Source organism: Eretmochelys imbricata, chromosome 15 (genome assembly GCF_965152235.1).
Source record: "Eretmochelys imbricata isolate rEreImb1 chromosome 15, rEreImb1.hap1, whole genome shotgun sequence".
Taxonomy (NCBI): Eukaryota; Metazoa; Chordata; order Testudines; family Cheloniidae; genus Eretmochelys; species Eretmochelys imbricata.
In genome coordinates this window covers 17,778,181-17,802,786 of record NC_135586.1, presented here as the reverse complement: position 1 = coordinate 17,802,786, position 24,606 = coordinate 17,778,181, and the positions used below count along the sequence as shown (strand labels likewise).

General features: G+C 41.1%; 2 protein-coding genes across 4 annotated transcripts in view; one reads left to right on the top strand and one right to left on the bottom strand.

Moving 5' to 3' along the window:
- ANKLE2 (ankyrin repeat and LEM domain containing 2) overlaps positions 1–4,476 on the top strand; it is a 30,785-nt gene extending 26,309 nt beyond the window's left edge. For both annotated transcript variants that reach the window (XM_077835516.1, XM_077835515.1), the window contains exon 13: positions 1,091–4,476. In XM_077835516.1, the coding sequence (XP_077691642.1) occupies positions 1,091–1,325 (235 nt within the window). In that variant the 3' untranslated portion in view covers positions 1,326–4,476. The remainder of the gene's footprint in view (positions 1–1,090) is intronic.
- On the bottom strand, positions 4,177–24,529 carry PGAM5 (PGAM family member 5, mitochondrial serine/threonine protein phosphatase). Of its 2 annotated transcripts, none has more exons than XM_077835517.1 (6): positions 24,208–24,529; positions 12,253–12,431; positions 10,482–10,607; positions 8,932–9,020; positions 8,193–8,326; positions 4,177–6,103 (listed from the first exon to the last, which is right to left on the bottom strand). In XM_077835517.1, exons 1-6 carry the CDS (start codon positions 24,453–24,455, stop codon positions 5,953–5,955), a joined length of 927 nt encoding a protein of 308 aa, XP_077691643.1. In that variant the 5' UTR covers positions 24,456–24,529; the 3' UTR covers positions 4,177–5,952. The 2 variants fall into 2 exon arrangements, with proteins under 2 accessions (XP_077691643.1, XP_077691644.1); XM_077835518.1 differs by having other exon boundaries at positions 8,193–8,323; positions 24,208–24,528.
- Positions 24,530–24,606: the final 77 nt, after the last annotated feature.

Below are 24,606 nucleotides of genomic sequence, written 5' to 3'. Positions count from 1 at the left end.
TGGCAAGAGGGAACTTTGGTCTTGCCATTTCCATTTCAAGTGTTTCTAGTGCCAACAACACCTCAATCAGAGACAGGGAGTACAGAATAATGCCCTGCTTAAGTATTCTTAGTGTCAGGAAAAATGGAACCTGGCAGTACAGGTCTGGATAGGTACGAAGAAATAGATATTCATACATTCTGAAATAAATATCTATGCGTGCAACTGAATCTAAATATGTATTATTGACTTGGAGTCTTTAAAAGCTTTACAGTATGTTTAACTCTTTCATTACTCTTTTTAAGGCTGACAGTGTTATCTTCAAAATCTATTTCTGCTTCGGTAGAAAAATATACTGTCGTGAGATTATTGTTCTATATGATAGAATAGTAATTAATTGGTAAAACCAAAGTGAGTAATCCTGGCTCATTCAAAAATAAATATTAGAGATAATTTTATGGTTTTTAACCAAGTAAACATTTAGTCCATAAAAAATGTATTTATTATTTCTATTGCATATGGACACATTGCATTAAAAAAAACCAACAAAATACTGAGTCTCTCCTATGGCCAAACCTACAAAATCACTGGTACAAAGCCTTCTTTAACCAAATACCTTGTCCATAGTCTTTTAAGTGTTGATGTGCTGAAGTGTCATTTTGAGCTTTACAAAACAAAGATAACCTGCCATTTCTTTGATGTTTCATGGTAGGCTGGCCATCTATGCTTATGAGGTCTTAAATCTTATCACATGATCAGCCATAGAAACAAGATAATAAGCAGGTCCTGGTAATCTGGTTGGTCTGCTCAGTACCTTTCCTAATATATATCGGTGTTGAATTGCAGTTGGCCAAATGTGCACAATGTGTTTTTTATAATTAGCCATTTTGAAGAAAGAGACATTTGCTGGTTTCAATGACATATCCATGTGTGACCTAATATGCTGCACCCTTGTTTTTCTTTCCCCCCTGTCTGTCTCTCTTGATCTGTTCAGTGTTTTCTGATGCATCTCCAGCAAGCTCACAGGGTGCTAGTGAGAGCCTATTTCTCACCCCATTAAGATTGTCTGTCTGAAATATTAACCATATGGTGATTCTTTATTTTCCTGTAGTTGGCCAAGTCCAGCACTGAAAGGAAGGTTCAAGTCCCAGTCTCTTGCAGCAGGCCCACCAAATGGTTCAACGTACTCAAGAAGAAACAGTCCAGTGATGGGCAGCCCAGGGAAATATGGCAATGTTGCTTCATTTTTTCCGGATCTTGGGAGTCCTGGGCGGTACAGTCCAGTTTATGCCAACAATATCCTGTTGTTAAAACTGCATCACTTGTCAGAACCTTCTGCCCATTAGAACATAACTCATCTTCCTGGGACTTTAATTATATTTTCATTTTAAGAGTGAAGGGAAAAACTGTAGCATTGCTAAAGTGACATGAGGAAGTGTCCTTGGCTATTTATTTATCCTCATTTGAGGACAAATATACATTTTAAAAATTGAGTATGTCTTGACTTCATGTACTGGATAGATTACTGGTGATTTGCAAGAAGTTAGTGAAGTTAACTCTTATCCAGTAGTTATAAAACTAACAGTAGGGCAGTGACCTGAACCTTTCATGTAGTCATTTCTGCTAGAAATGGTGGTGTTTGCTGTAGGCCAAATGTGATAGTCAAAATGAACCCACTGATGCATTTTTTTTCACTTGGATAATTTTGAAGCATCTTCTCTCTAACCTAGAATTCTGTTTATTGATAAGTCATGCAAGGAGTCAAATGCATTCATATTCCATTTACAACAGGAGAAAAAAAACGTTTAACCTGGGCGATTACCTCTTCCCTTTTCCAGTAAGAATTTGACTCCCCACTGCTCAATACAGAAAAGTTTGCTTATGGCCAACTATTCAGTCTAAACAGTAAGAAATATCTAAAATAAAGAGCAGCCAGAGAAACTTTTATGAGTCACTTCTCATTCTGAGGATGATAATAAAAACACATCACAGGTTGAGAGTTTTAGGAAAAAGGCACTATAGAAATTAGTGACCTATGTTTGTGTTAATTTGAAAATAAAAGCTCAGCTTTTGCTGTTTGCAGACTTCACTAGTAATTACACAAAAGCTTATCAGCAATAATTAAAGTAAGTTTACCAGTGATGTATGTTAATGGTCTAGTTTAATGTGATATATTATGGAGATAAACAGAAACCCATGAAGTGGTTCCTTATTTCCTAACTGTTAGAAGGGATGAATAAGGACTGAGACATTGTTTTTATTGAAATTTATTGTTTTATTGAAATGTCTGTAGTCTAAATATAGTAACTACCTTTTTTTTAAGCTACAATTAAAAATAATTTAATTCCTCAGTATTCTTTAAGGATGAACCCTTTGGATAGTGCTATATGGAAATTGGAAATGTTTCTCAACTTGAAACAGAACACTCAGAATGTAGATTTTGATAGTTGTGGTTTTGCTTAAGAAAAGGCTTTCAAGTAGTGTAGTTCCCTATTACATATAGTTTCTACCACACAATTAAAAATAATCTTATATGCCCCTGGCACCTTTGAATTTTCTGATCAGGTGTCTAGCATAGAGTAAAAAGGATAGATTATATTGGTTGATAACAATACCCCCCCATTGCAAAGAAAAAATAGCCCCTCAAGGAACCCTAATAGTAGATGGGATGGCATAGTATATTGTTATCCAACTGTGGGACCTTTATTACATCACAGAGGTTGGATTAAATTATACAAGACATGGCTGTTTTGGTAGCTATTGCACACTAGAGTAAAATGACTGTTTCATACACAAACTGTACACTGTTCTGAATATACTCGTTTGGTACGAACTTCAAAACTGCACTTAATGCTTTTGCAAGCTTAATAGTGCCTTTTATAGCATTTTTGTTCGTGGTTTTAAAAGTGGCATCCACTTACATGGGAATTTAAAATGTAGTTTCCCCTCTAAGACTCTGAATGGAAAAGTATTCTAAAGGTTCTTTCTGTAGCTTACTGTTTTGGTGAAATAGCTCTGGAGTTACAGATGTATGTTTTGGAAATTGTTGTTTGATTCCCATGAGCTGAATGTTAGAAATGAGCCACTACCTTCTAACTGTAGTTAGAAGGTAATTGACCCATCATTCAAATATTATCCACCCAAGTTGCTTATTATGGGACTCTCCTCCAAAAAACCTACTATATTAGTAGTAACTTTTCCGGTGGCTATTCATTTTTGTTGCTGTAGAGGTCCGTATCAAGCATACATTTCAGTTGCTTTAACTTCTAAATTATTAAATCAGTTTCCCTAAACTTTCTGGACTGTGTGTAGTAATTATCCAGTCTATCCAGTAATTGCTTAAATATTATATACACAGACAAGTGATGTGTGTGTGTATATAAAAGCTGAAAACACTTCACAAGTTAGTTGTACTCATCTTGATATACAAACCTTAACACTGATTACTGCATATATTTTTTTCCAGTACTTCCAACATTTGTGCCTGTCTGAGGCAGCTATGGGCCTCCAGATGATGGAAATTCCCACTTTAAATCTATGATATAAGTTCTACATTCCTGTTTAGAAATAGCTTAAGAAAAACTTTGGTAAAACACAATCAGGGGATTGAGAAACTGATGCTTTATAACTAGTTCCTGTCCTTTTCTTTTATATGCTTTTTTGTATTAAAATGCAAATTTTTGGCACCAAAACTTCTACCAGTTTAACTCGTTTGGGGAGGGAGAGAGCATTTTTTAGTGACAAATGCCTTATAGAATTTGCATTTTAGTCCATGTGTTTGTACTCTGTTTTAAGTAAATTTATAATACATTAACTTCATTTATTTAAAAATATAGCAATTTGTTCATTCAGAATCTTGGAAGATCTTCTAGAAGAGTCTGAAGACACTATAAATCTAGATTGGGACTGTTTGTTTAGTTTTTAATAGTTGATCTCTGATTATGCAAAGGGTCTTTTATATGTCAAGTAAGACTTTAAAATGCTGAGGTTTAGCTTCTATTCTAAGTAAATAAGTAGTTAAGGTGTCATAGGTGGATGGGAATATAGATCCATGTTGTGAAACTAAATGCAGCGATATACAAACAAAGCATCTTTCTGTTAGATACTATGGTTTTGTTTCTATAATGAAATTTAATTGGTGCCTCAATTTGGGACATGAAACCAAAGGTTTGGAAAATATTTCACAACTTGAAAGACTTGTCTCTTGCTCATGGCATTTTGGCATTCAAAAGAAATGCTCATGTTTGGGGGGAGAGAAATTTATGCTCCACGTTGCTCAGATCAGAGAGGGGTATTTTAATGGTACAAAATCTGTACTCTCTAAATAGGGCTATTGCCAGTTTAATTTTGTTTTATGCCTTAGTGCCAATACAAATGCTGATTTCTGTACATGTGCAAAAGATGTGTTGTATGTGTTCTTGCCTTCCACCCTGCACGTATTTATGGTTCTTTCAATACTGTATGTAATGTGCTGGAATAAAGTGCACAAAATATTCAGTATTAGACACTGCTACTGATTATACGGTGGGGGATTTTCAAGATGCCCATCTATCCTGTATGTATTGGTTTCAGACATACAGTTGCTTTTGAACAATTATAAGGGTATGAGATCATGAGCCACTGATGTTGGTGTAGTCTTTAAAATGCAGAAATGTCATGCTTCAGTTCATCACCAATACACTTCCCTTCTTAGGGCTTGCAGTGGGTGTTCCAAAATGTGGTGATTGCTATACTGAAAAGTACACAGAGACCACTTAAATTTTTATTCAAATATTTTAAAAAGTCAATAGACAAAATTATTCCAATTTCTTGTAGTGATTGCTGAAGACAATCTCCCCCCCACCCCCTTTTCCATATACAAAGTTTTATGTTCTTTAGTAGCCTGTTTCACTAAACTAAGCTGTCTGTCTCTAGCAGTTGGATCAAACAGCCTGGAAAGAGTTCAGGGTTTTAACTGCTCATGTTGCTAGGCACTATTTCTCATGATTAAAACTTCATATTTGTTCTGACAAGGGAAAGGTGAGTACCTAACATTTTCTTCAGGAAAAGTTTGTCATGTTATTAACATGATTAGCAGTAACTTCCTACCCACTTATTTGCTCTCTTAACTCATATAGCACCAGAGTTTTTGCCCAAACTTACTACTCATGGTTGGAGTGTCAAAAGGTACATAGGCATTAACAGCATCAAGTAGGGAGTTTGTTTGTTAGTTCTTAAAGCTTACCTGCATAAGCCAAGCACTTGCGCAGCCCTCTACTACCTGACCAGTTTGATACTGCCACCAGCCCCATTCAGACATCAGGACAAGGTAGTGTGGCTTATGGGGAAAGTCTGTCTTAACATTTACTTTCCTTCTGGAGTAAGAGGGGTAGGAAATCTCTGGCTTCTAGCTGCTTCTGTAGATACAAAAAGACTTCTGCCATGGTGCGAGGCAAGGAGTATTTTTCAGAATAGGGGAATGAACATCCAAGGCAGGAAGCATTAAAGTCACACTCCAACGTAACACCACAGCTCTATACTTCTCTCCTCATTTCAGTATGCCTTGTGTCTGCTAAACACCTACATGTACATAGGGGAAAGCATGAATAGTCATACCCCTCTCTAGTAAAGGAATCAGTTCACCAAAAGCTGAACAAGGAAGAGTAATTTTCACTTTACAGGCAAGTGATGCTCTCAAATGGTTGAGCACAAATATCCTTTCACCAGTCTTTTCCCACTCCACATCTCAGAGCATGGTGGTGTCGCTCTTCATTTTATGAAATGATACAAGTCCATAGAACTCTGAAGAAATGTAAAGTCTTTTTGGGACTGAAAAGCAGACATGAGTATGCAAAGGAGGCAGAGGGGATTAAAGTACAATTTTAAAATACCATCATACCCTGATATTACAAATAGAAATTTAGTGGTACAGTAGTTGGATGTACTAGTGCAGAGAGACTAGAAGCAGCTCCCACATGGCCATCACCTGCAGACTCAGGTGCGTGTGATTTTATCTGGAGGCATGAATCCTGTGTCTCCAAGTGTTCTAAGTGCCACTCTTCCACTAGGACGGATCACCAAGTGGGTTATACTGCCATTATTAAGGGACATCCGAAGCCAGCCTTCTGGGGGGAACTGTAATGCTCTATTAAAAGAGAAAGCAATTAGTGTATGGTTTACTCCATGAGCATATGTGAAGATTAGCATGCATCTGACAGAACTATTGTCTATCATTTCTTCTATCTAGAACAGAACCACCCCCGTGAAGCTGTCAGCCTCCAGCATTTATAGTAGTGCTAAATATTAAAAAAAAGTATTTTTAATTTATAAGGGAGGTCTCACTCAGAGGCTTGCTAGGTGAAAGGGGTCTACCATACAAAAAAGTTTGAGAACCACTGCTGTATACCAAGCAGCTCACATGCAGAATCTCTGCCTATTGCTATCTTTGAAAAGTTGATATTGTGTGGTCAAAGTTAACATGAAAGCATATATGGCTTTGTTAATCAGTGGCCACTCCAGCAGGCTTTTATAAAAGAGTGCAACAGATTAATGTAGATTGGACATGGAAAGCTTAAAAAAACCTGTTGCCAGGAGAGCTTTGAGTAACCTAATAAAACAAGATGACAGCTGCCCTAGATTCAAGACCAAGGAGCCAGTGTAGATGTTTTCAACTTTGGTATTGTGGTTACACTCCTTGAAAAGAAAGGTTCTCAGAGGAAAAGCAGCTGATAGGAAGGAAACGACAAACTATATCATGCACTTGATGTAGAGGCTCTTGTTTAGCAGTCCTTTCCCAGCTCTAATAGGATAGTTTACTCCCACAATTACTAACTGAACTTGGCACATTAAATTATAGCACAACACCTGGAGACAGTATTAGAATACTATGCCAGAGTAAGACTATAGCTTTGACTGCTGCAGCTCAAACCATTAGTGGCCACAAACATCAACACCAATTAAAAAGTATTATTTTATACTGTGGCTTCCCAAAGAGTGCAAAAATGTTCTGCTGCGGTAGTCAAACTAATTTTAAACTAGACATAGAGAGGTGGGGAAAGCAGGGAGGGAATGGAGTGAAGGGGAGCCACAGCATAATTTAAGCAGAGTCCTCAGCTGCAGAGAATTGGTGGTTAGGGAAGGTTATGACCTGGAGGTTCACAGTGAGAAGGACATGAGATGGGGTGGGCAAGTCCACTGAGAACTTTAGGAAACCAGGCAGGAGAGTGAACTGGAGTCATAGGTGCATAGGAAGTCAGTGAAGATGACAGGATATAATCCCCTTTGTGCAGAAAAGTAGTCTGGCTCTAACCTCAGCTTTCTTCAACAAGGGGAAATAGCACTGTTTACCTTGCCAATAAGTACTATAGTTTTTAAAGCACCAAAGAGGGCACACTAATATAGCTCACAGCAGAGAAACACAGATCTATGGTTTTAACAGAGTATCTGCTTACTAGAATAGTAAATGCTTTGTTGCTAGTGAATGGCAACTGTCCTGCTCACAAGGCAAATAATTTGTTAGGCCAGAGCCTGTAGAGAAGAATGGTAGCTGGGTAAAGACCTAACACTATCCCTCCCCAGTTCCTGAGCCACCTTGATGCCCTAGCGGTAAGGGTTTTTTCCCCCCATTGACATTAAATGCTTTTGGGAAATAAATTTATTTAGCTGCAGGAATCCTGAACTGCTGACACAAAGGTGCTAGTTCTGTTTTAAGGCAATATGAACCACTGGGTATGCATGTAAGCAAGTTTGAGTCCAACTAAAAGCCACCTCAAAATACCTGCATACCACCAAGGCCTGCATAAAGTTAAACTTTCTATTACTCTACAAACATTTTGTATTTGTCCAAGTTTCTCTTGACAGCAGTCCACACCTGAGTTGTGCCAAAAACTAGAATGGCCTAGGACAGCGTTAATGATCTGATGTTAATATAAAACCTAGAAAATCAGTCCCAATTCTCAGTACTCTGTACTAGTCTCTTATTATTAATTCAGTGTGGATGTTCAAAATTATTTTAAAATCCCTTTTTTGTATCTGTAGATTAATCTTCTGATCATATGTTGTAAGCACAGCTGCTCAGAGAACCAGGCACTCATCCCCTCCAGTCACTTCAAACCTGTTAACTGATTTCCTAGCTGTAATGGACTAGGGACAGTGCAGTGCACTAACCCAATTTAAAAAGGTTAAAGGTTTGACATTTAAATGTGCAGGTGGGTATTTGGTCCCTCATAAATTACCTGCAAACTATGTAGCGGATCACATTGGCATGGCAAACAAAAATCTCATAGCTGTCCTCTTCCTGTTTTGCATCAGCCCTATGAATATAGTTTCGGAAAGCAGCCTCAATACGAGCCCCATCTTCATAATACTGCTGATGACAAGAGAGTTTGTAAGTAGACACTGAAACAGACCAAACCAGCCATGAAGCTACATGCACCTTCAAAAGGGGTGCTGCTTTTGGCTATGGCTACACTACAGCTCAAGCTGACAAATTATGTCGCTCCTGGGTGTGAATTAGCCACCCTCCTGACCGACATAATTTATGGCAACATAAGCACTGGCGTGGACAGCGCTATGTCAGCAGTAGAGCTTCTCCCACCAACATAACTACCGTCACTCTCAGGAGTTGGAGTAATTAAGCCAACAGGAAAGCGCTTTTTCCCCCCATCAGCTCAGAGCAGCGACAATAGAGACCTTTCCAGTGCCGCTGTAAGCTCTCTAGTGTAGCCATAGCCTTAGACAGTTATAATTCCTTTAGGGAAAAATAGCTCAGCCTCAAACCTGGCCAAGCGGCGAACAGAACACTGCCAGGTTACTATGGGGAATTTAAAGTTATGACCAAATATTTTAAAATATAGGACAGGTAAAAGGTATGGAGTGATCCAAGGCCTAGGACATACAGCCTACAAACAAACAAACCAGTTAATTAAAGACTGGACTATGCAGATTATTTATATATAAAAAATATAAACTTACCACAGCTTCTGGTTTCCAGTGAGATACTGGAGGGACTGGTTCTATAGGAGCTCCTTCTCTTAGCAGGTCAGTACTAATTTTTTTGACCCCTGGAAATGAAGTACACATTCAGAAAGTGAAGTAAAAGCCACTTTATAGGCCAGTTCAGAAAGAGACCAATCACATAATTTCAGTCAGTAAGAAAGTCCTTTTACATTTACTGCAAGTTGTGCATTTTTCATAGTCTTTATATGCAAAGAAACTTTCAAGTTACAGCCAAAAAATTAAGTCCAAACATTACAGTCTTCTTGACTTCCCATCAGGGATTGCAAGTGAGGCTCTCCAAACTTAACATGCTTAGTTACCTATGGAGCCAAGTTCATCCCTGAAGCCAAAGAATTTGATCCAGGAACACCCTGAACACTAATGTAGCCTTGAACACTAATGGATTTTGAAGAGCTGCATTTATTATGTTGTGAATCTGAAACCTCATATATGTGGCGGTTTAGTCTGCTAGAAAATTATTATTTTAGTATATAATCTTTAATCATTTGTCTACCAATTGAGACATGAATTCTTGCAGCCCTCAGACAATTAAGGTTCAGGTCAACAAAGATTTGCCTACATGTGGAAAACCACCCATCTTAATGCATACAGTTAAAAAGTGTACCTCCCGGTAATATTACCTCCCTTAGACTGAAGGGAAGTCTTTGTTCTGCTTAGAGCATGCTTTTCATTTTATTAGACCTACATCCATAGACTGCTAATAAGATTAGTTCAAATTCCATTCCTCTTCCCTTCTCTCTCTTTTGAATGAGCCATGCCTACCAGTCAGTATTCGAAGATGGACTTACTTTTAAAACCAATAAGGTATGTCAGGTTGTCTGTGATCACCGTGGGGTTTTTTTGTTCACACATTTCAACATGAGGCATTAGAATTGATCTGGGCTCTCTTGCCATCAACCTAACCCAAGAATCCTTACCACCATCTACAGGCAGGAGTGAAACCACACCTCAGAACAGCTGCTATCTTTATCCATCACCCTTTCAGTATGCTACCACCTCCTTCTCCTCCTTTAAATTAAAGTGACAAGCACTGCACACAGCAGCATTCAGTACACACTTTCCATACAAGAGTGGCTAACCCAGTCACAACACTGTCCTGTATTAATTCCAACAGCTCTTGTAGAAATGATCATTAGCATTCTCTCCCTTTCAGCAGAGTTGCACTTCCAGACGCAGGTCTGTGGCAGTCAGTAAGCATTCTTGGTTACAAGCTAACTATTCCAGCCTCTCCTCCTAAACATTCTGAAAGTACAAAGAGCAAACTGCCAACGTCTCCTACACAGTAATACATTCAGGTATCGACCACTCAGAGGGGTCAGCTCACTCTTTAAATTGCAGCTTCATTTCTACTTCATCTTTATGACTATTTCATTTTTAAATTAAAAAGTTAATTTACAAAGTGTACAGTGGTCTAGGATATGGCTACACTTCAACTGAACACTACATGTCAAAAGGTGCAAAAGAAGCAATCATAAGACAGCATTATGCTATCAAACCCCACTTACCTGGAAGATGCTTGCTGATGATGTCGGTTGTTTCCATTGCTCTGGTCATAGAGGAGTGGATAATTGTATCAAATTTCAACCCCAAACTTGCCAGCCTGCGCCCAGTCAGCTCTGCCTGCTCACGACCTTAAGAGTGAGATTAGCTATATAATAAATTGCTGATATTTTGCTCTTTATATTTAACAAATATTAGCTCATCATCCTTCTATGCCAGCCCTGATGGTAAGTAATGCATCCTTCCTTCCAGCAGTCAATGCTTTTAGCAGCATCACCACCAAGAGACCAGGCTTGCTAGCTGCCAAGCTCCAATTCACATTACCCAGGCTGGAAGGGATTTCTGTTGGTTAGGCCAGATCCAGTTCTTTTAGTTTCTGATTCTCCACTTCAATGGGAAGCACTGAAGAGAGGACCTCACCCATTAGCCATGGTCCTTGCTTTTTAAATCCCACAAGGTGAACCACTTCCTCACTGGGCCCATGCAAATAGCTGTTACTGTAGCTAGGTCTTCAATTTGCCAGTCACTTTCTACCACCCCTACATTCTAGGAATGCAGAAGAAGGAGAATTGTGTGCATGTCTGATAGTCCTGCTTGAAACAAAGGCTGCAGATATGTTAGCTTGGAAGGAAACATGCATTATCCACTAATTGAGCTTCCTCAGATGTTACTTGTAAGATGAGAATAAGTTTTTACCTACTATCCCAGGGTATTTAAAATCTTAAATAAGCATAGATGGATAGAAGGGTAGATGGTTGAAGGAGACATATGACCAGACAATTGCAGAGCCAAGAATATAAGCCAGGAATCTGCTATTCTAACCACTGTCATTGTCTCATCAGATGTGTATTTAATATATTCACACCTTTAATCAAATTTGCTCTTGAGCATGCAAATTAAAACTCAGAAAGCATCCATATTAACATCTGGCACCATGTTTTCAGCAACTGAAGCAGCATCACATACAGAAAATTCTTGCCCTTTCAGGGAAAAAGGGTATAAAAACACCAAAGATGTTTACCACTCTTTTTTAAATTAAACAGCTACAGAATTCTAGTCAGTGCTACTTACAGTTTTTGATATCCAGACATATGCATTAGCCAAGTACAGATTAATTTAGGTATCAGTATACAAACAGATTGTCTCATCTCATCTCAACAAATGGGGGTTTATTAATGTAATTCCCTGCAGCCTCATTAGAGATAAGGATGAAGCAAGGAGCATATATAATGATTCTCTAACTACGAGCACTCCAACTGAAAAGACACACAAGAAAGCCAGAGAAAAAAAATCTAGTTAACAGCTACATGAAACGCCATTTAGTTATTTTCATCACCAGAGTCAAAAGGTGTGGCCTGCATAATAAAATCCCATATAGAAACCCATTTCCAAGACTTTAGAATCCAGAATAGTCATCCTGGGTCTTGAATTTAACTCAAAATTTCAGCCAAGGGAAATTTTAAAAAAATCTGCTGTGAAAGTTTAGCTCAAAGTCTCAAAGGAATCCAGTACGAAGCGCTGAAGCATGATTACTGCACAGGTGGCGGCATGTTTGATATATGCCTAAACATGCATTTTATTTATAGGATGGGGGGGGACAACGACACGACAAACTTATTTTGGCCTATATATGTTCAAAGGATCCAACATCAAGTAGGAAGTTGGCAATAGGATCCAGAGCAGAACTGGTTGCGTTAACGTATGAGATTAGTGACAGACAAAGAACCTCTTTCTCTATGAAGCTGCACAATCAAGTAGGGTCCTAGTCGCACATACCCAGTTGTGTCAGAGTTCTGTCTTTATCAATCCGGCCATCCAAGTTGTACTGAGAATGGCGGATAAGGAATATGTGTCTGGTAGCTTTTGCTTTGCAGTGATCTAGGCGGGAAGCAAGCTCTTCTTCCCCAGTCTCTTCATTTTTCTTTTTCCGGTTGATAAGAGCCAGTGGCTCACGTCTAAAAATATTAAAACAAGTCATTTTTATATGTGGCAGACGAAAATGTTACAAACAGGGACTCCCGCCTCAATTGATTTCAGTATTTGGAGGATCTAAAGATTTTTTCCCCCAATTATGTTAGCAAAAGTTTTTATCAAACATTTAACTCTTCTCTGAAATACCCCAAAAACCCATATACAACACATTTGAGTTTTACACCCTATCTAGCTGAAGCCAAGCTAGCACCACCCACCTACCTGAGACTCATGCTACCTATTAGTCAGAATATAGTATAGTTGTAATTTAGTTCTCAGGGGGAAAAAATCCCTATAAACACTAGTAAGGGATTCAGGCATGCTTTGACAGACTATTACTCCTGAGGGCATTCTGCACAAAAAAATTAAAAATTCTGCACACAATATTTTAAAGTTCTGCAAGTTTTATTTGTCAATAAATAAATGCAGAGGCTCCAGCATGGGTGTGGGGAGCACAGGCCACTGGCTGTACGAAGGTGGGAGATCACCCTGCAGTTCCCCCACCCCAGGGACATGGATTCAGTAGTAAGGCTGCACCCGACCCTGACACAGCACAAGGCCTGGGCCTGCCCCAGAAACTCCTTGGGGCCCTGCCCCTCTGCACTAGGCGCACCAGGTGTGGGGCAGACAGGCTCAACCAGGCAGGATCCAAGTGGGGAGGAGCTCAGTGTGCAGGGATCCAGGTGTGGGTGAGAGGATTCTGTGTGGGACAATCTAGGTGTGGGGGACCTGGATGCACAGAAGCTTGTTGGGGGAGGTTCCAGGTGCAGAGGCAGGGGGCTTCCAGATGAAGGTAGTTGGGGCTCAAGGGAAGGGTGTGGGGGTCTGGGTGTTGGAAAAGTGGGGCTTAGTAGGGGGGATCTGGGTGCAGCTAGTTGGTGGTCACTGGCATGGGGGCCTGGATGTGGGGGCTCACAGTGCAAGGGGTGGGGCGTGGTTTGGGTGCAGGGATGGGAGTCTGGAGGTAGGGGTTGAGATTCAGTGTGGTGGGGTTTAGGTATGGAGGGCTAGGGGGGTTCTGGATGTACCAGGTGAGGCTTGGCAGGAGTGTCTGGGTGTGGGAGGTCCAAATGCACAGGGGTTGGGAGGCTGGGGGAGCAGCTCCCTGTATAGTGACCCCTCCCCCGCAGCTGAGGAGTGATGGAGGCAGGAAGCAGTGGAGGATGCTGAGCTTCCTGCAGCTGGGGGAGGTTTCTGGGGGTGGGTATGACAGAGCCCCAGCCACTTCTTGCAAAGGAATAGGAAGTCCTGTCCTTTCCTGTCTCCAGCCTGGCTGAGACTAGCAGCTGATCCCGGCTCAGGGTAGGAGCCACTGGCTGCAGCGTCCCCAACCCCGCAGTGATTTACCTCTCCGCCCAGGTGCCTGAAATGATGTACCTGCACAGCTAGGGAGTGGTGTGTGACTGCTCTTTCAGTTTCCCTTTGTTTCCCTGTCATAAAGTCATTTTTCTGTGGGGAAGCAAAGAAATCTGTGGGGGATATGAATTCTGCACAGTGGTGCAGAATTCCCCCAGTAGTACTTTATGGCATATATTAAAGTACATCCAAGTTACATTCTGTTAGTTTGGAGGAGAGGAGCACAAGCGAGAGCATCTTTGAAATATCTGATTATTAATTTTACTCTTGCCTATTGAGTAGTTACCCTTGGGTTTCCACTGGAGTGTGAATGTCAAGTTAGATGGTATTTTATGCGTAGAGAAAAAGAAATCTGAATGGAATATTCAGCAAAATCTTAATTTTACCTGTCCAATCTTGCAACACCCTATTCCCTACTAGATTCTGAAATTCATTAGAGTGGGAGATCTGATTCAAACTGTTGTATTGTCCATCTATTTAGTGAACTAAAATTATGAACAGTAGGTATGGCGGAGCAACACATTCAGAAACAGGACTCACAGATTGAATCAATTAACTAGGAAAACTCAGACAATGCTAGTTCCAGACAGCATAATGTCAATTTTTGCCTTATATTTGATTAACACAGAACAGATCTACATTTCTAGAAGGAAAGAAAAAACCCTTCTTGTTCATTTAGCTTCTAGCCAGTGAAACAGGATTGCCAAGAATATGCTGGTACATATCAGGTACCTGTATCAGGAAAACAAAATCATAACCTGTGTTTGTGTAGACATTTAATTCTTTGTTCTTGTTTGCTAGAAGCACTGGTTAAGCACGTGTCAACAACTGATTCTCTACACCAGCTAAAAATATTTCTTGCATCCTACTCTATGTTTACCTTTTCTTTGATATGCTACTGTACTAAATTAAGACATAATTAGACATATGGCTCAATTAGTGTTCAGAGTACTATTCAGGTATACAGGAAATTCACAGTTGAGCATACACTAACCCACTTCTTAGTAGTGCAACACATTGGATGTCACTGCAGTACTTACATATGGAAGACCACCACTGACTGAATCCCCCTGCATAAACCAGGTACAAAGGTGCAGGTAGAGCCTGCAGTGGGACTGGGATCTTGCAGGACCTATTGCCATAATAGCGAGAGCAAGTAAAATGTACTTTGATGCATGCAGGATTGGATGGTCAAAAAAACCCAAACCAAACAGAAAGAAAAGGAGTACTTGTGGCACCTTAGAGACTAACCAATTTATTTGAGCATGAGCTTTCGTGAGCTACAGCTCACTTCATCAGATGCATACCGTGGAAACTGCAGCAGACTTTATATACACACAGAGATCATGAAACAATACCTCCTCCCACCCCATTGTAGGGAGAGTGGTCACTTTGGATGAGCTATTACCAGCAGGAGAGTGAGTTTGTGTGTGTATGGGAGTGGGGGGGTGAGAAAACCTGGATTTGTGCTGGAAATGGCCCACCTTGATTATCATGCACATTGTAGGGAGAGTGGTCACTTTGGATGAGCTATTACCAGCAGGATAGTGAGTCTGTGTGTGTGTGTTTTTTGGAGGGGGGTGAGGGGATGAGAGAACCTGGATTTGTGCAGGAAATGGCCCATCTTGATTATCATGCACATTGTGTAGAGAGTTGTCACTTTGGATGGGCTATTACCAGCAGGAGAGTGAGTTTGGGGGGGGGGGGTGGAGGGTGAGAAAACCTGGATTTGTGCTGGAAATGTCCCAACTTGATGATCACTTTAGATAAGCTATTACCAGCAGGACAGTGGGGTGGGAGGAGGTATTGTTTCATGATCTCTGTGTGTATATAAAGTCTGCTGCAGTTTCCACGGTATGCATCCGATGAAGTGAGCTGTAGCTCATGAAAGCTCATGCTCAAATAAATTGGTTAGTCTCTAAGGTGCCACAAGTACTCCTTTTCTTTTTGCGAATACAGACTAACACGGCTGTTACTCTGAAACCAAACAGAGTGCAGTAATTTGCAGAAAAACAATCCTTTTTTAAAAAAATAAAGGTTTTAAAACAAATTTGAGCAAGGGATAGAAATATCTGAGGTCTATTGTATCAGGAGTTAAAGTATTTTTTACATGATTTAAGCAAGTTTTTTTAATTCTTTTAGTGGTAAAAATTGTGTCTGAATTCTATTTATATATAGACTATATTAACGGACCTTTTTGGGGGGTGGGAGGGGGATTAGTAGCATGGGGAAATCTCTCTCTCTTGTGGGATTTACAGGAGGGAGCACGATAAAAATACAAGAAACAATGCGGGAGCAAAACTGGGTATTGCGGGATGGGACAGGAGAGGGATTTAAAAAGTAGTCCCGCATGGGGTTCTAGGGGCAGGCAAAGAATAGTTCTCATGAACCCTTGTATACAGCATTATATGAAAATCTTTAGAGAAGAGATATAGTCTCAACCCTGAATTTTCTTACTCTCCTAGTCTTAGGTCCTCTGTATCTTGACTGCATTCTGGAAAGAATATTTACAGAAATATGCTAACATAGTTTCACATTTCAGCACTGGCAGAATCATTAAGCTACTGCTTGAAGTCCAATATTCCCGTGGATCTGTAAAGATGTAAAAGTGGCAAATAAACTTGGGCATTTGTATCACCTGTATGCTATAACTGCATTAGCATTGTGTGTGCTAAGCTATGCACTATAATAGTATCTGTTTAGCCAATCTATGTTCATTAGTTTAATATTATTCACATCATGAGCAGCATGTCTACCTGTTCTAGATATCAGCTACACAGGAAAGCCATTCCTGCACAAGTACTAGAAGAGTTATCACCTCTGAATCTTGTTAATTTATAGGAGGGAGGGGCTGTCTGTGCAAATTTAACACTCATTGAAGATGACAGAAAGATGTGCTGAGATCTAGACAGCCAGCTTCCCTCAAAACCTTACCAAAGTGCCTCAGTCTTGAACCTGGAAACCACCTTTAAGGGTGAAAGGGAAGTTCAGTAATCCTGGTCCATTCAGCTCTTTGCTTCTCTGCAGAGACTGTCAACAAACCTATTGTCCAAACAGCCTCAACACTGCAGTGGTGGCTTTTACTGATGTGAACTAGATCAAAACAAAATTCAGATATAGGGAGGCAGGAGGAACAGGCTGAAAGATACTCCATTTTAGAATTACTTCATAGAATATCAGGGTTGGAAGGGACCTCAGGAGGTCATCTAGTCCAACCCCCTGCTCAAAGCAGGACCAATCCCCAATTAAATCATCCCAGACAGGGCTTTGTCAAGCCTGACCTTAAAAACCTCAAAGGAAGGAGATTCCACCACCTCCCAAGGTAACCCATTCCAGTGCTTTAACACCCTCCCAGTGAAAAAAGTTTTTCCTAATATCCAACCTAAACCTCCCCCACTGCAACTTGAGACCATTACTCCTTGTTCTGTCATCTGCTACCACTGAGAACAGTCTAGATCCATCTTCTTTGGAAGACCCTTTCAAGTAGTTGAAAGCAGCTATCAAATCCCCCCTCATTCTTCTCTTCTGCAGATTAAACAATCCCAGTTCCCTCAGCCTCTCCTCATAAGTCATGTGTTCCAGTCCCCTAATCATTTTTGTTGCCCTCCGCTGGACGCTTTCCAATTTTTCCACATCCTTCTTGTAGTGTGGGGCCCAAAACTGGACACAGTACTCCATATGAGGCCTCACCAATGTCGAATAGAGGGGAACGATCACATCCCTCGATCTGCTGGCAATGCCCCTACTTATACAGCCCAAAATGCCACTGGCCTTCTTGGCAACAAGGGCACACTGTTGACTCATATCCAGCTTCTCATACACTGTAAGCCCTAGATCCTTTTTGCAGAACTGCTGCCTAGCCATTTGGTCCCTAGTCTGTAGCGGTGCATGGGATTCTTCCGTCCTAAGTGCAGGACTCTGCACTTGTCCTTGTTGAACCTCATCAGATTTCTTTTGGCCCAATCCTCTAATTTGTCTAGGGCCCTCTGTATCCTATCCCTACCCTCCAGCATATCTACCTCTCCTCCCAGTTTAGTGACATCTGCAAACTTGCTGAGGGTGCAATCCATGCCATCCTCCAGATCATTAATGAAGATACTGAATAAAATCGGCCCCAGGACCGACCGTTGGGACACTCTGCTTGATACTGCCTGCCAACTAGACATGGAGCCATTGATCACTACCCGTTGAGCCTGACAATCTAGCCAGCTTTCTATCCACCTTAGAGTCCATTCATCCAGCCCATACTTCTTTAACTTGCTGGCAAGAATACTGTGGGAGACTGTGTCAAAAACTTTGCTAAAGTCAAGGAATAACAGTCCACTGCTTTCCCCTCATCCACAGAGCCAGTTATCTCGTCATAAAAGGCAATTAGATTAGTCAGGCATGACTTGCCCTTGGTGAATCCATGCTGACTGTTCCTGATCACTTTCCTCTCCTCCAAGTGCTTCAGCTATCGTCAATTTGCTTGTTTCCAGCAGAAAACAATATGAGCTTAGAAGACAGCTTTCTGCTTTCAGTTTACTAAGTCAGCCCCAGGCCCTTCCAACAGCACTTACTTTTAACTTAGTTTTAGTGCATCTATTTATCCTCTATTTAGATCCCGCTCCCCTACCACACAGCTGCTTTAAGCCTCCCTCTTTCATTCTCTCACACTGCACAAAGTAACCCTCCTGCAGCTCACACAGATTAGCCCCATTGCTATCCTGCTGCCAATACCAACATTGCACTCTACCACCATAAACCTTGCCCAAATCTTCCACAGATTAGCCCTCATGGTTCTGTTTCTCCACCAGACACACAGTAATCATCTCCATCTCATACAAATCATTTTACTATTACTCCCTGTCTCAACACACACAAAGTAATCCTCCTCCTCCTGATCCCACAGCACAAAGAACAATCAATTTCTTCAGTGCATTACATATTTTGCTTCTCCAGTTAACACACATCTGTGTATTTGTTTTATGCATTTTTATAAGGAATAGTACTTGGACTCTGGCTGAATAAAATTAGTCTGGTCACAGAGAGTTGCTGCTTAACTGAACTGTGATTTTTGCAGTCAACAGCCCCCATGAGTAGCTTTAATAACATTTGATCAATATTTTGATTTGATAAACACACTACTCTACTAAATAAAGAATGAGCCTCATATGTTTTTAAAAGTTGAGAGATTTCTGAAGTTGTTTCCTTTTCTCCAACGGTAAGACATTAGAAAAAACATGCCCCATAAAGAAGATTCATGTCTATAATATATTTTACAGGACTACTTTTGTTCTACTAGTGAACTGTCTTATAAAAGATGCATGGGTAAGACAAGTCTGCAAGGATGGCTGTCAAAATTCATACTTGGAAAGCTGATCCTACCAAGTGTGGTGAAAAATACACAAATGAAAAACCCAGGGCAATTTTGATATATTACTACAAAGCAATTTATACCTCAGGGAACAACAGAAATATCAGTAATTTTAAGAACAAATCCTAACTAGATAGTCTAGCTCAACACTACTTCCGTATTAAACCAATCTTTAGGTTTTGATGCATAGGAAATTTTTAAAACTACTCCTAGAAGTTTGCAGCTTGAGTGGGTTCCTTTATGAACTTACTTTTTTTTTTTTTTTTCCTTCAGAGACCTAAAGACCAACAAATTTAAATCTGCAACAGGGCCATTCTCTTCTAAAAATCTTCTAAATTTGACTGGACAGGGGTTTTCTAGCAGGTGTAAGTAACAGTGCTCAGACTTTCAATTCCAGCCTGATTAAGTGACACATGCTCCTGTTTCAAAGACAGTTGTCCTTTCACCCCTTCACCTCCCCAGATCTAGAGATCATTGAGACCAATTATCTATTCTGACTGCTCTTGCATGTTGCATCTTTAAAGGGGAGAATTCCTGATGATTCACTTATTAATACGTTATTCTTAAGAGACTCAAAGAAAAATTTCCAGTACTCACTAAGACGACTTCAAGTCACACACTGCCTTTAAGAAGTTGAATCAAAGCTACTGGAAACAACTTGAAGCACGACAATTCTGAAATAAGATTTTTCCTTAGATTTTTTCCATACAGATTTCTAATTCTCATTTTCCATTAAATAGAAGCTCTCTAGGGTGACATAACAAAAGTAACATTCTATATGGAGTAGAGATAAGGCCAGTCTTATTTTAATTAGACACTTTAGTTCTTAGAGAACCAGATTTAAACCAAAGTAATAGTCCATGCTTAGTGTGATAAAGTGTTTTCAACTTTCATGTAAAAGCTTATTGGAGTTAATCTGCATTAGTTCTTACATAGTCTGCAGTTTCTAGCTTCAAAAACTAAACTCCAAAAAAGTGGCAATTATGTTTCTCTATTCCCCACAGTAGACATCCTAATTCATGCATGTGATAATGAGCAATCAAATTTGCAGAAGTAAACTTTTCCAAGAAGCACTGACCAATTGTGTGCTATGTGTGTGTATATTTAGCAACCTTAACTATAGGTTACGGCCAGCTCTAGCTGTAATTAATTTCAGAAATACACTTTTTGGACAGCCACAGTAAAAGGCTGCACTACCAGTTAGAGTCACAGAGATTGACATCTAGTCTGACCTGTATATCACAGGCCACCACCACCCAGCACTAAACTCAACAGTTGAAGCTAGACCAAAGTACTCCAGCCAACAGGAAACTAGACTATTATGTGCCACAAGCATAGATAGGCAGCACCAAGGTGCACCAGTGCCTAAAGCCCACTCAATGATAGGGAAATGATTGAGATACTTCCAGATAATCCTGGCAAGTAACCTGCACCCACACACTGCAGAGGAAGCCAAAAAAAAACCCAACAACTAAGATCACTGCCAACCTGACCTGGGGGAAATTCCTTTCTGACCTCACATAGTTAAACTCTGAGCACATGAGAAAAAAAACAGTCAGCCAAGCACCTGAGAGAGAATGCTCATTGACACCTGAGAGCTCTGGCCTTCTCCATCCAGTGTCCCATCTCTGGCCATGGCTATCCCTGATCCTTCAGAGGAAGGATATTTAAAAAAACAGAATAGACTGGAGATGGAAAAAAATCCCTTCATGACTCCTGCACGTGGCCATTTGAACCCTTGAAGCATGAGCTTTTAGGAACATAAAACAAACCACAAATGAGAAGCAGGGTTGCTGAGCCCAGTCTCCTACCATCACAAGCTAATGAAAATGTCCTATCACATGGCTATGTTAGAGAACTTTGAGTAGTATATCAAACAATGAAAAGGTAGTATAAAGAGCAGCTCAAGTGAATTTGTGACATATAACTTGGCTAGTCACCCATCACTACACTAAATGGTGTCTGCCCTGATAGATGTATCATCTACACTGCAAAAAATAATCCAGATCTCTCATATATTGAAAACGACATGTTTCTGTGGCAATCTACAAGTCATTCCCCCACTCTAGCAGTAGAGAGATCAACTGAAAACCCAACTATTTTCGTATCACTTAGAGGGCTCAAGTGAGATCAGAAACCCGCTTGTGCTAAGTACAGTACATAAAAATTGTGAGCTCTTTGAAGCAGGAAGTGACTCACCTTTTTCGTTATTAAAAGTGGCAAAGGGTGGGAGTAAAGAAGCATTACACTCACTTTACAGATGGGCAACTAAAACAGACCATAAGTCACTTGCTCAAGGTCACCCAGGATGTCTGTGATAGATCTAGGAACTGAACCTGAATCTCCTGAGCTCAGCATCTTAACTTACAGAGAGGAAGGATAGACTTGTGGTTATTACAACCTCTGCAAGTGCTTGTCCATTTAGAAATAGATTTTAAGTCCCACAATTGCCCAATCTTCTAGTTGTTGTCTAAAATGGTTTGCTTTCAGAGCATAGTTTACTATAGTACTCTAATTTTGGCTACTATTCACAAGGGCTAGAGTCAAGTTAGCAATCCGAGTAACCATCTGTAGCTGCTCTGTGGTCTGTGTCAAGTGATTTGGTATGGTGTCAACTAAAGTCATCACAGTAAACAAATGGCCTCATCACAAAAAGTTCATAACTGGCCCTTGTGATGCAGGTCTGAATACAGCAGCCAAGAATGGATTGGGAATAAATTGATCTACCCTTCCCACTGCAAGTAGGCCTCCATGTCAGAGAGAGGGCATACTAGTGGGCATATTAAGTTTGATTTCAGTCTGCTACAGTTGTTATATAGTTAAGTACATTGCCAGTGAAAGGAGCAAGGTTGACTGAAGTACTAGAAATAAACTTCAGTTGCACACAGAAGTAAATATGGGTAATTAATCATGTGGATTCATCAGCACATGAATTCTACAAATAGTCAGATACGCTATTTGGCCACATACCTACACACACACACACCCCAAAGATAACTAAAAATAACTATTTAAAAATTCATCATTGCTTTGAGATGTTTAAATTACATCTATCTAGCACAATCTTTAGGCATATTAGATTGGATAATGCCTCATGTTTTGATTCAAACACATTATACAATCAAAACAGCCTGCTAGGATTTTAGTTTGGATTTTGTTTTATTAAACTGGAGTCTGGCATACAAATCTCTCTGGGGAGATAATTACACCAGACAGGAGCTCAATGAGCTCAAGCTTGATACTTATATTTGCCCATTTTAACTGCAAAGTATTTATTATAATGAACAATACAGATGATTAGTCATTAGCTGAATATAGTCAGTCCCCTAGAGAGGCAGGCAAATTAAGTTCATTAGAATTAAAGAAAAAAAAAATCTAAATCTGATTTGCAGTTGCAGAGATTAACCAAACAGTATGTCTGATATCTGCATAGTCAAAAGTTTACTATCCACAAAAGCACTCTGACAGATTCAGTCCTATATAAACTAAGCCTTTTTATGATACAAGATATTAAGATAATTTTTTACACAAAATGGTTAATTTAATAAAAACCGAATAATCCAAACAGGCTAATTACTGCAATTTCTGATACTGCATACACTTGGACTTCACAGTCTCCCTATTCCAAAGAATTAGTAGGATACATTTACTGAGCCAAAAAGGAGAAATGACTTGTATACGTCTATACCATAGAGAGGACTATGAATTCCATAAATTAAAAATGAAGAAGGTATTCCTACAGAATATTTAGGCTCTATAAAGACACAAATTACTTAACATTATTAACCTCAGTATTTTAGCTTTATTTAAGTTTTGGATAATTCTACCTTCCTACAGTTCCTCCTGAAATTTCAATTACCTGAATTCACTTCCTGTTTTAAATTGTTGCATAGTTCAGTGCTGCTAAGAGCTATTAGTTGCCACAGAGAAAGTTCCACCACAGAGAAAGTTATACCTCAATGGCAGCTGAGCAGACCCCTCTATATAGTCTGTGGAGTACTTTGAGATCAAAGAGTCTAGGTATTAGTTATTAATTTCTCCTCCCACTCTGTTATGAAGTTGGTTATATATCATGTTCTCTTAAAACGCCCCCCAGTAGACCTATATTTATGTCCATCCCGCAGGGGCCTGCAATAATTTCACTTTTGTTATTGTAATGAACTTATATCAGGAAGGGGAATCGTCAAATGCATCCAGTGAAGTGAGCTGTAGCTCACCAAAGCTTATGCTCAAATAAATTTGTTAGTCTCTAAGGTGCCATGAGTCCTCCTTTTCTTTTTGTGGATACAGACTAACACGGCTGCTACTCTGAAACCTATCAAATAGAGAGCGTAGACAGCAGTAGTTGAAAGATTTATCATACGTAATTATGCCTTTTGTGTGCTATTTTTCTACGTGTAAGTCGTTTAGGTGTGGCGGTGGTAGTGGAGAGGTAATGTGCTGTTTATTTGCACCCCAATACACCAGGGGTGGCTGCATTTCCAGGGTACTTACGTAATTTAACGATGAAGCAATTTAGAAAGGCAGGCCCGCTCCCACAGCAGCTTTTATCCAGCATCCCAAACACTTTACAAACAGGGGCAAATCCTCCTCTTTTCAGACTGGGAAACTAAAGGACCGAGACATTAAGTGACTTGCCCGCAGCCAATCAGCAGCTGGACCAGGACTGGAACTCAGGAGAGTCCTGACTCCCTAATCATCTTCTCTCCTCATTAACAACACCACAAGCGGCAGGGCGTGCGCGCCTCCCCCACGAGAGCCCATTTGGGGCCAGGTAGCCCCCTCCTGCAGGAAAGGCCTTTCCCCCCGACAGGGAGCGGGAGGGACCCTGGGTTCCCCCATGCGCATCCCCCCCACAAGGAAGAATCAAAGCGCCCCCAGTGGGGAGGACTGAGGGACCCCTCCGCCCGCCGGCAGCCCGTGTCGCCCCGGTGACGGGGAACCCGGGGCGCAGCCTTGAGGCCGCTCGCTGGGTCCCAGCGGGGGGACCCGCTGCCCAGCCCCCTAGGCCCCGGCCCCACCTGCGGGCAGACGCGGCTCGCTCCTACCTGTCCCAGTTGCTGTCCCAGTAGCCGCCCGCGCCGGCGGCTCGCTCCACCCAGCCCGGCGCTGCGGGGCAGGAGGCGGCGGCGGGGGGCAGGAGCAGCAGCCCGGGGGCGGGAGCTCCCGCCGACCGGGTCTCCGCGTCCCCCCCGGCGCCCCGGGCCGGCTGCTTGCCCACGCCCACGGCCGAGAAGAGCACGGAGCCGCCGGCCAGCCCGCAGGCGGCCAGCGCCAGCGCCCGGCGGAATGACATGGCCACGGCAGAGCCGGGGAGCCTGAGCGGGAGCGGAGGCGAGCCGGCACTTCCCGCCCCCCTCACAGCTCCGCCCTGGACGGGGCGCGGCGCGGGACAAGCTTCCTCCGCGCAGCGCACTGCCCGCTGGCCTAGGAGGATGAATGGCAGG